Below are 10,846 nucleotides of genomic sequence, written 5' to 3' on the forward strand. Positions count from 1 at the left end.
GCTCTGTCCTTACCAATGTTGATAAGTAATAGAATAGAAAAGGCATTACTGTTGCACTTAAATGTAGAAATACACAGTTATTTGCACTGCTACAGCCAATGATCCATACAGCAGGAAGAGTTTAAATCAAGATTACTCTTCCCTCTGTGTTTAGACCTTCAGCACTGCTCTGCATCTTCTTCTAGACCCTCTATAGCACTAAGTTACCGGTGACTAACATACGGGATACGCACCTTGGGTATCTTCCTGTACAATTCAGAGAGAAGGCTAGAGTCTGTCAGTGAACATTTTGCTTCAGCAAGGCCAAAAGCTCACTTCTGAACAGCCTCAGAAATTCTAGCAATTCTTAGCAAGGTGTTCACATGAAGTATAGATTTTGATGAATGTAGAGCAAAGATAATGGTATCACTTTAAGGAGATAAGCAATCTCCAATTCTTTTTATTAAATCTGTGCTGGTTTTGCACTTCAGTCACTCCAGCAGTTTTTGTCATTGCAGCGGTGATATTGCATAAAGAGCCGTTCTTTTCTCCGCTGCTAAACTCCAGTCCTGCCTGACCACTGCTCTTACAGTAGTACGGGTACAGCTGCACCCACACAGCAAGCAACGTGAGCAGCTGGCACCACCAATACACAGGTGAAATGGGCACAAAGCCCCCTCACGGGAGGAAGCTAAGGTGACTGTGCTGAAAGGTGCAGAGAAGGCTTCACCCAGATGTAGTGAACAGATGCTTCACAGGCTTACCCACAGCAAGTGGGTTGCTGACAACTACCAGGAAAAGAAAATCTTTGATCTTAGATGGAAATTTATAATCAAGGTATAAGAAAATAGCATTAGGGGGCAGGGTACTACTACTGTTTAATCTTCTCCAGGAAGAGGTCTCCATACATGAAGTACACAGAGCATAAACTATAGAGAATTTTATACTTTTCCTCTCCTTCTACCTAGCAGTCAGACTAAAGCATCATGAGGAATCATGCTCAGCATGATTTATTTTTTGATGGAAGAAAGATAAAAGTCTGTTTTCACTGGTGGGGGATAGCAGCTAGAGTATGTGATGAGAAAGCCCTATGTACGTGAAGCTCTATGATATATTCAAGCCCTATTTGTTTTACTTAAAGTCTATTGAAAACTAGGCTCTATTGTTTTATTCAAACACCACCTAAAATATTGTATTAGGAAATAAACATATACAAGCAAACTGCTGTACTAGGATGTGGCACAAGATTTTTATACAGATTCACAGTGATAAATAGATGCAAAGACATTCCCTTTGATCTCTACGAGACACAAAGAATACAAAGTGCAGCTTTTTAACATTACACAGTCTCACTGAGAGGTGTTTCACCTAGAAGTCTTCTACATCAATAACTTCTTTTAAACCAGAAGTTTCCAAAGTGTAACAAGTACTAAAATTGCTTAATCCAGATCGTTAGGACAGCGTTGTTGGCACGGGCTCCTTTTAATGTCCATTTCCACCTTCTGAGAGTATGCGCGACGGCTCGGTGTACTTTGCTGTCAGTAAGTAGAAGAGGGCAGGTGCAGGTACCAAGGCAAGCAACGGCAGGTCCTGCTCAAGCTTATCCAGTTTGGAAATGGAGATGATTCCATAAGCATGAAGTAACCAGTGGCTGAAGAGGACAACGAGCCTTTTCTTCCTCACAAGAAGATCCTTGAAAGACTTGCAAAATAAAGAGAGTATCCTGTTAGCATTCAGCCTGTTACCTAGTCCCTGATGTTTAAGGGATGTTCTTAGGAAGCGCAGAGACACTGTGGGAAGCCTCCTGGGTTTGAGACCTTCCTGCACATAACACAGTTTCTCAGTGCGCCACAAGAGGGAACTCTCGCAGGAGCTTCTTCCTCCAGCTAAGAGGAGAAGTCATAAAGGAAGAGGTTTAAATGCAGAATACACTGCTGAGAAAAGGCAAGAGACGAAGTGGTCTCTGCTCATTCCAGTATTTTATATTATGAGTTTTAACATAGGAAACATGTTTACCTACCTCCACTTCAGAAGCAGACATGTACACAGCCAGTGTAACCAAAGACAATACCAGTATGATGTATGGGAACGCATAATCTAAAGGCAAACATTGAACACATGAGCAGGAAAAAGAACACCATAGACATTGCAGCAGAGAGTTTTTCCACATATAACCATGGGTGCGAAGTAAACTAAGCTACTACAGCCTGCCTTTTATCATCTCAAACACGCACAGCAGTAAGGGTCCAATACAACTATTCAACACTTTCGTCTTAGGTTTTCAAAATTTTTCTAATATTTCTAGGAGGAATTACTGTACACTTAAATCACTAGTTGACAAAAGGCAGATAACAAGAAAAGTAGTCAGGCTGAGTGGGGATTTTGTGGCACCTGTCTCCTTCAAGTGACAAGTATGCTGGAAGCTAAACCAAAAAAAGCTGATCTCCCCAAACTTATACTATAAGCCGTCCCTGAAATCAGACAAAATCTGCCTTAGCAGGAAGTGGAATTAACTCCCTCTGAGGTAATTTCCTCTCATACCCGCTCTACTCCCTTTCTGGGAAAAGGACAGTCTCTAGCAGCACTGGCAGAGAAAGCAGTGTTGGTCAGGAGCCTCGTTAGGACAGGGCTACTACTGAGCAACATTTTCAGGTAAGACCCCTCACAATAACCTTAAACTATGTCCATATTCTCAAAGCAAAAAAGAGCGTCATGTCCCTTCCCTCCCTCCCATAAGTCATTTGTTTGTTTGTGTTTATAGGTGCATTTATGAGTGTTACTAGGAAGGAACTCACAGAGCAAGCCTCCTCCGACAGCCTGAAGCACGGTGAGGATAGGAAAGAAGTACAGCGCTGCATAAATGCTTTTAAATCGATCAGACTTTCCTAAACCACAGGCAATTTTCTTAACCAGAAGAGGCCGAAGTAGCATCATTAACACAAGACAGAAGGCGTAATATATAAACACAATGGTGTACCTGGGGGGAAAACAAAAAAAAAAAAAAAAAGAAATTCCTTAAAACGTGCAGTTCTTTTTCTCCTGCAGACTCAACTCAGAACCAGAGAGTTTGGGGTTAGAGTCAGTCAAGTCTAAAGAATTTAAAATCAAAGGATGTAAACACAGAATGACGGGTTCACTTTTCCTAGTGGAAATGGTCAAGATGCAGCAAAGGGGAAAAAAAAGGAAGTCTTACGCTTCATAGCTAAATAGCCTGGACAAAGCCACCTTCTTTGGTGGCTCAGAAAGTCATTAGGTGTTGCTAAGTATTTCACACATAAAACAGCCCAATGCATGAAAGACTTCAGGGGACTGATACTCATTGGTCTGAGTTATATCTGAACACTTTTTGCAGCTTTGAGAAGTGGCACAGACAGAAACATGCTTGTATAAAAGGAAAGGACAGTCAGGAGCACAAATGCCTTTAGACTCACAGGGGATAGACTGCTTCATGAGTGCAGTGCACCGTGGTGATGTAGTCAGGACTTGGGTTGTAAAGCATCGTGTACCAGTCCGAAAGCTTCTTCACCTTGCAGGAGCGGATATGCAGAGAGCCGACGGGGTCACTGACGAGCAGCGTAACAATTGCTGCAATGCTGCACTCAAACAAGGCGGTGACATGCTGCAACAATGCACTGGAGCTGTGGAAGGAAAAAGAGAGATTTACTACTAACGTGCTAAACCTATAGGAAATTCGAATGCCGACTGGGAAGTGGAGGCCCATGCAGTACAAAACCTTCTACAGACTTACTATTCCCTGTGACCAAGGTTAGGACAACTCTGAATAAAAAGTTAAGTATTTGAAGCTGAATGTGAAAACTCATTTACAATCTCAGATGATTTAGTGTGCAAAATGTGATTGAACAACATTCCAGCTTCTTAAATGAAAGCTTGCTGTAGCATAAGCATCCTGTCAGGTGAGGGATGGCAACACTCATGCTCTTGCAGTTTCAAAGAAAGCAGCAGTGAGGATAAGACACAACACGTCTCAGAAGGGATAACATTGTTACATACAATACAAGTAAAATTTTCAAAGCTGCAAGTTTCAGAAGGGATAACATTGTTACATCCTGTTGAGGATTTCTTGGCTGGGCGAGGGCATGTGAGCAATCCCGCCGTTAGGTGGGAAAGAAGCATAAGTTTACAAAGTGCTGGAGCAGACAAGGACGCTGTGTCCTTGTATGCTGGGAAAAAGGAAGATAAAAAGAGCCTGACAAGCAACTCCTGGATGCCGAAGAATGAAATAAGTAACTGCTGGACACCTCGTGAAGAAGCTTGCACAGCCAATAGAGGATAAGATAGTGTCGCGTGAACCGGGGTATTGTACCGATTAGAGTATTGTATAAGGCGCGTGTACAAGCACATAAGGTATATAACTGTGCTAAAAGTTGTAGTAATTGGACTTCACTTGATCACATTGGTCTGTGCGTGACTTCCCCTGTGGATCCTCCGCAACAACATAGGATACAAGTAAAATTTTCAAAGCTGCAAGTCTCAGAAGGGATAACATTGTTACATACGATATAAGTAAAATTTTCAAAGCTGCAAGTCCTTGCTAAAGATGGCATATAATAATATATTAAACTCTCTCAGTCCCCTATGTTTTCAGCGTTCAGTACACTCCAGAGTCATTACTTCTTAAAAGTTCCAGTCTGGCACCTAATGGCCACATGTAGTGTGGTTTTAAACTCCTTTTTTACAGAACTTCCTTGATGTACCATGCTGACGTAAAGGTTACATCAGCTATGCTATAAGGACCAAAACCCAGTATACATATTCCTAAAGAGAAAACTCAAATTCATTCTCTCATTGCATGGGTGCAGCACTGCTGATCTGGGCCTCTGCAGGTGGTAGGCCTGGCCCAGGAGAGAGGGGATACACACTCTTGCCCGCTACTGGGAAACTCAATCCAGCCCAAATTGCCAGAAGGACCAGCCAACACCACATTAAAGAGATACGGACCATCTCCTGAGGGCAGTGACTGGCAAGAAGGACCCGAAGGACTCTTGTATTTGTAAATAACCCTGCTCCCCTCCCTCTGCTCAAAGCTTATGTGCTACCATCAACCAACAGCATGAACTGCTGCACAGTTCAATTCAGCATCTCAGGTTGATCACTCATGGATACGAGATTTCCATTTTTAAATAACTTATCTGAAGAAGAGGTATACGTACCTCTTTTTTCCTGAATACCATTCAATAAAGAACCAGTGTAAAACCAGAGGAAGCATGGCCATGAAGCCAAGGTACAGCCAGTCATAGCGGTCTGGAGATCCCATACATTCCCGGCAGATTTTGTTGTCATCGGTTCTTTGACCTCTAGGGCATACCTACAAAAAGCAGAGACTGTGTTTACAAAGCATCTAAGTACCAATAATGAATCATTGTGGTTCCTAGAAAAACAGCCTGAAGTAGTACTGGGGCAAGAAAAGTATCAGATTTTTAAAGAGATGAAACATTAACCCCAGCCATTTCTCAGCTTACACTGGCCTTGCTCTCTCTGGCTATTGCTTCTTAATATAAACAAAGGTGAAGCATGTTTAAAAGGCTTCATCCAAGACCCCCTTTTCCTCTCCTGCTGTCCTGTTATCACTAAGCTCACTCACCAGGCCGCTCACAACCACTGCCCCTCAGAGTTTCTTGCTCCCTGTTTATTCCACCCTTCCTGGATCTTGCTCTCCCTTAGTACTCCAATAAAATCTGCAGACAGAGCGATTTCAGCACAGCTCTCCGTACCATCCCGTTCTCTTCTAGCTTTCACAGCCCCTCCGCTCACCTCCGTTTTAGCACCGAGCCTTCAGTACCTCCTTCGGGAAACGCTTCATCGAGCAGCTGCTGCTTTCGGCAAGGGAGCTCTGCCCGCCCTTTGCAGCCTCATCTCCCCCTGATCCCCAAGGCACCTCGGGGCTGGGCTGCGGGCCGCGGTGCTGCTTACAGCAGGATCCCCATCAGCCTCCGCAGCGGTGCGGTGCGGTCCGGCCCGCGCTGCCGATGCCAGGCCCAGCCCGGGAGGGAGCGGGGCCATCCCCCCTCCCCAGGCCGAGCCCCTCCGGCGCCGCACTTACCCCGCAGTCCCCGTAGGTCTCTACGGAGCCGTTGACCGACAGGACGGTCCTGCCGCAGTACAGCCCGAGGCAGGCGGGCTGGATGTCCACAGCTGCGGGGAGAGCGCAGCCCGCGTTACCGCGGCGCTCCGATACGATCTGCCCCCCCCCCCCCCGCCCCCCCGCCTCGCACACGGCGGCTCCCCCCGCAGCCGAGAGGCACCGAGCAGCACCCCGGCCCGCTCCAGCCGCTGACAGCCTCCCCTTTCGATTCCCCATCCCTGCTCCCACTCGGGTACCGCCGGGCCCGCTGCCCCCGGCCCGGCGCGTCCTACCGGAGCGGAACATCCCGGTAACCCAACAAAAGGCCCTCCCGCTCCGCCGAGCTACTTCCGCACGCGCCACTTCCGCTTCCGGCGCGGACACACGCTCTACACCCCCCTCCCGTCAGAGGAACGTGGAGTGGGCGTGGTCACGCCCAGGGGGAGGGGTTGCTCCGCCCATGAGCGAGGCCATACGCAGGGGCGGGATTGCTCTGCCTCGGAGGGGCGTGGCCGCGGGCTGGGGGCGTGCCCCGCGTGGTCCCCGCCCCGTCCCCCCGGGGCGAGGGTGATGGCGGCGGCAGCGGAGGCGGCGGAGGCCGGTGGGGTTTGTGCGGGCCGGCGGCTGCCGCCGCACTCGCCCTCGGGCCTGGTGCTGCAGACGGTGGAGATGCACACGGGCGGCGAGCCGCTGCGCATCATCCCGCGGCTGGAGGCGGCGGAGGAGGCGGCGGAGAGCGGGGGGCTGTCGCTGCTGTCGTTGCGGCGGGAAGTGGCGGCCACGCAGGACCACGTGCGGCGGGCGCTGGTGCACGAGCCGCGGGGCCACGCCGGCATGTACGGGGCGGTGGTGGTTCACGGCGGGGCGGCCGCCGCCGGCGCCCACCTGGCAGCCCTTTTCCTGCACGGCGCCGGCTACAGCGCCATGTGCGGCCACGCTGTCCTGGCCCTCGGCCGCTTCGCCCTCGACTACGGGCTGGTGGCGGAGCCCAGCAGCCCCGAGACCGCCGTCCGCCTGCGCTGCCCCTGCGGGCCCGTCACCGCCTTCGTGCCTTGGGATGGCCGCCGTAGCGGCAACCCTGTCCGCTTCCACAGCGTGCCCGCCTTCGCCGCCGCCACTGGTGGGAACCAGGCCCGCCGCAATGGGTTTTGGGGTTGGGGAGGGGGAGGGGGTTGGTGGTGGCCGTGCTGTGGGTTTGGGGGGCTGGCGGTTTGGCTGATGGGCGTCTGGCAAATCCCTCCCCAATTCCGATGTTCCTCAGAGGCCACCAGGGATGGCATAAGGTGTCACATGCTGCTCTCTGGCATGGGAGCGCTCAAGTCATTGTCCCCTCCCCTTGTGCACGGCTGGGTCCCTTCGCTCTGCGTGCGAGCCCATGACTCGGCATGGTTTCCCCTCCTCACCGACCTCCCTTTCCCTGCCCAGACTTGGCCATCGACGTCCCTGGTCACGGGAAGGTGGTGGTCGACATCGGCTACGGTGGCACTTTCTACGCCTTCCTCAGCGCCAAGCAGCTGGGCCTTGACGTGTGCTCCTCAAAGACCAGAGAACTCGTCAATGCGGCGAGCGTGGTGACGGAAGCGGTGAAGAAACAGGTATGGCGGAGTGCTGTGGTACCCCAACGTGTGCCCTTCAGGGGTGACTGCACCAGGGTGAGGTCCTTTATTCCCCCAAGACGCTTGAGGTGGGAGGGAGTCCCACCCTTCCAACCCCGTGTTGAACTTCAGGGTCCTCCTCCAGCCTCACAAGGATGTGAGAAGGACCTCGCTTTCTTGCTGCTCCATCCGTCTCTGTTACTGGAGAAGCAGAGGTGGAAACGCAGCACTGTGGCCTTCTCCCCTTCCTCTGGTCTCTCGAGGAAGCTGTGCTGCATGTACTGCTGACTGCCTAGCTGTGTTGCCTGTTGGTGAATCTCTCTGTGCTGTTCCCAGTTCAAGCTTCATCACCCTGAAAGTGAAGACCTGGCTTTCCTCTACGGCACCATACTGACAGATGGGAAAGACGCCTTTAGTGAGGAGCCCACCACCAACATCTGTGTGTTTGCAGACGAACAGGTACAGAAACAGGCTCTTCTCAGACACACAAGGCACCACCTTTTTCCCTTCTTACATCCACTGCAGAGACAAGGGGCAGCTCTGCTGCTTCTTGGTTTGAGCAGCGATTGTTGCTTCTGCTACAGTGATGTCTCTGAAGAGCTGAGTGTCACTTAACACATGCCAGTTTAGTTCCTAATGACAGAAATACTTCTGCACATCCTAGACAGTGGCATTTAAAAAACATTCATACCCATGTCCCATAGATGGGAGTTTCCCAGGAGTTCAGGGGCTGAGGTGGGATCCCAACATAGTGCATGTCCTTAAAAGTCCCAGTCTAGGGAACAGTTGCTGGGGATGAACAGAGCAAGAGACCTTACCTTGTCTGCAGTGGGTAAGGTATCAGTCATGTAAATAGCAGGGGAAGTTTTGGTTGGACTTCCAGCAGTGAGCAGTGTGGAGCACTGGGACAGATCACCTTGGAAGCTGGCCAACACTGTGGTTTTGGAGGTTTTAAAAACCAGGCTGGCCGGCAGCTCTCTCAGTTAGTGTAAGGAGAACTAATCCTACCTTGACACGTGAGAATGGGGAAGGTAGCCTCTGCTCCTGTCAGTCCATTTGCTATGATGCTTGGAAGATTTCAAGTGCTCCCCAAATAGCCTCAACATTTATTAGATCATTCATCCCTACAAGTTTGCCAAAGCTGATCATAATCCAAAAGTACCCCAAACCTTATTTTGTCTTCTCATTTGTGATATATCCAGATTCTGGTGAAAACCCTGGGCTAGAGGGGTTTCCCCCAAGCGCAGTATAAAGGTGGCAAAGAGAACTGAGAGAAGCAATATTGTTTTCTATTAAACCCCAAAACACTAGAGCTGGTTCATCTTCTCTTCTGAATGTAGATTGACCGAAGTCCGACTGGTTCAGGTGTGACAGCTCGCATCGCCTTGCAGTACCATAAGGGACTCATCCAGCTGAATCAGACCAGAAAGTTTCGGAGCAGCACCACGGGGTCCTTGTTCACCGGGAAGGCAGTGAAGGCAAGTGACTTGTGCCAGACTTTCCTTTTGTCTTGAGGACTGCTGGAAAAGTCCTGTTGCCTTGGGTCAGTGAAGAAGCAGAAAAGCCTTTCTGTACCTGGGGAAGGATGTATGGAAGGAGGGAGGTGCCTGGGTGTCTTGCTTTCCCACAAGACTCAGGCTTCAAGATTTTTTATTAGGGAAGCAAGCAACAGTAAGACCTTGTTCTCTTGCATGGCTTCCCTGCAAGTTGTCTCTCGGCCATCAGGAAAGGACCGGGGTGAGAAAATCTCCGATGCTGATGTAGATAAATCAGTCTGGTCCATTCTCAGTGGCAGCTAAGGGTGGATTCCTGGTTTAGTCCTCTCTTCCCTGCTTAAAGGCTGAGCGCATTGTTCAGAGATGTAGAAGCTGGGTCTGCGCATCCAGGTTTCCAGGCCTGGCCCTGGCCCCATGGGATCTGGCAGCACGTGGCTGTGAAGTTTTGGATGTGCCCCAGGGAGCTCTTGGTCTTTGGCTGCAAGCAGCCGCCAGCTTGTTGGCCTCCTTTAAGGCAAACACACGCTGTGGCAGTGCGGGGCCTTGTGAGGTCGGAGCAGCAGTTGTGCGGGTGTGTGGAGCTCATGCAGGCAAGGTGAGGTGTAAAAAGGCTGCTGCGCACTTTGGGGTGTACCTGGGCAGGGCAGAGCGGTCAGTGAGGGGTGCTCAGTGCCAGGTAGTGCTGGCATTTCGAGGGGTCGGGAGAGCGGAGAACCTCCTGTCGCCTCTGTCCTGATCCTAATACCTCTGCAGGAAGCCAAGTTTGGGGAGTACAATGCTGTCATCGTGGAAGTCTCGGGAGAAGCCTTTTACACTGGTACAGCCACCTTCACTGTCGAAGAGGAGGACCCGCTGAAACATGGCTTCTTCTTCAAGTGATCTGAGCCACTGGGCAGTGGTAAAGTCTCCCTGACGGTGCTGCACTTCTCCTGCCCACGCATTTCTGTTCTGCTTCACACGGCTCGTTGCAATATGCCAGAGCAACAGGAACAGCCTTTGGCGGTGTGACAGTGTCTGCCATGTTTCAGGACAACAGAGCGTGTTCTCCTGTTGTGATTAGCATATTGGGTGCAATGTGATTAGCATATATGGGCTACTCTGAGAAGCCATAATCTTTTTCTTCTTTTTTTTTTCCATAATTACTCACAGAAAACAGAGCCGATCTTGGAGAGCTATCTTCAAATCTATGTGCCTTCTGTATGTCTGCAAATTACTAATTTCAAATGCAGATTCCTATTAAATGCCAGCTGAGGACACTGCCTTTCTCCTCATTTTCACTCCTGGAGCTCATTTCCAGGACTCTGCTGAGTGTCAGGGCTGTTGGTTTGAATTGCCTGCTCTTTCTCGATGCCTCCTGCTCAGCTGGCCCTGCTGCTCTGTCTCACGTCCCAGCTTCCCCAGTCTACCCTGTTCAGACCTGTCCGGACACCCCCTTCCTCACTGCGCTCCTTTCATTCCTGCCAGAGCTCTCCTGCGTCCTGGGGCTGGTTGCAGGTACTTGCTCAGAACTTCCTGCTGTCCCTGATGGGTGTCCACATCAGGCCGCTTCCCTAAACCTTCCTCTCTTGTTTATCTCGGACCATTGGCTGCAAATACCTTATGGTTAACTTTCAACGGCAGGAATTGGAAGGTCTGAGCCATTATGACCTTTGATTGCTAATTATTTACTGGTGATTGTGTCTCAGCCCTGGGGG

The 10,846-nt window shown here is 50.2% G+C and overlaps 2 protein-coding genes across 4 annotated transcripts; one reads left to right on the forward strand and one right to left on the reverse strand.

Annotated features, from left to right (window-relative positions):
• Window positions 1-494: 494 nt before the first annotated feature.
• Window positions 495-6,435, reverse strand: JKAMP (JNK1/MAPK8 associated membrane protein). Of its 3 annotated transcripts, XM_049828643.1 has the most exons (7): window positions 6,355-6,435; window positions 6,041-6,132; window positions 5,151-5,305; window positions 3,411-3,617; window positions 2,775-2,956; window positions 2,000-2,076; window positions 500-1,680 (listed from the first exon to the last, which is right to left on the reverse strand). In XM_049828643.1, the coding sequence occupies exons 1-7, from the start codon at window positions 6,365-6,367 to the stop codon at window positions 1,462-1,464; spliced, it is 945 nt and encodes a 314-aa protein (XP_049684600.1). In that variant the 5' UTR covers window positions 6,368-6,435; the 3' UTR covers window positions 500-1,461. The 3 variants fall into 3 exon arrangements, with proteins under 3 accessions (XP_049684602.1, XP_049684601.1, XP_049684600.1); XM_049828645.1 differs by lacking the exon at window positions 6,041-6,132 and having other exon boundaries at window positions 495-1,680; window positions 6,355-6,401; XM_049828644.1 differs by lacking the exons at window positions 6,041-6,132; window positions 6,355-6,435 and adding an exon at window positions 5,752-6,032 and having other exon boundaries at window positions 495-1,680.
• Window positions 6,436-6,617: 182 nt separating this feature from the next.
• On the forward strand, window positions 6,618-10,406 carry L3HYPDH (trans-L-3-hydroxyproline dehydratase). The gene is made up of 5 exons (XM_049828640.1): window positions 6,618-7,181; window positions 7,487-7,656; window positions 7,993-8,115; window positions 8,997-9,138; window positions 9,910-10,406. Exons 1-5 carry the CDS (start codon window positions 6,632-6,634, stop codon window positions 10,029-10,031), a joined length of 1,107 nt encoding a protein of 368 aa, XP_049684597.1. The 5' UTR covers window positions 6,618-6,631; the 3' UTR covers window positions 10,032-10,406.
• The last annotated feature ends 440 nt before the right edge of the window (window positions 10,407-10,846 follow it).

This window comes from Accipiter gentilis, chromosome 25 (genome assembly GCF_929443795.1).
Source record: "Accipiter gentilis chromosome 25, bAccGen1.1, whole genome shotgun sequence".
NCBI lineage: Eukaryota > Metazoa > Chordata > Aves > Accipitriformes > Accipitridae > Astur > Astur gentilis.

Bases quoted from the DNA above. Each gene is read 5' to 3' on its own strand.
- JKAMP (XM_049828643.1), bottom strand. The intron at 2,957-3,410 runs GTGAGTCTAAAG...TTTTCCCCCCAG, and splicing joins CATGAAGCAGTCTATCCCCT to GTACACCATTGTGTTTATAT. The intron at 1,681-1,999 runs GTAGGTAAACAT...TTATTTTGCAAG, and splicing joins TGTCTGCTTCTGAAGTGGAG to TCTTTCAAGGATCTTCTTGT.
- L3HYPDH (XM_049828640.1), top strand. From the start codon at position 6,632: ATGGCGGCGGCAGCGGAGGCGGCGGAGGCCGGTGGGGTTTGTGCGGGC. The intron at 7,182-7,486 runs GTGGGAACCAGG...TTCCCTGCCCAG, and splicing joins CGCCTTCGCCGCCGCCACTG to ACTTGGCCATCGACGTCCCT. The intron at 8,116-8,996 runs GTACAGAAACAG...TTCTGAATGTAG, and splicing joins GTGTGTTTGCAGACGAACAG to ATTGACCGAAGTCCGACTGG.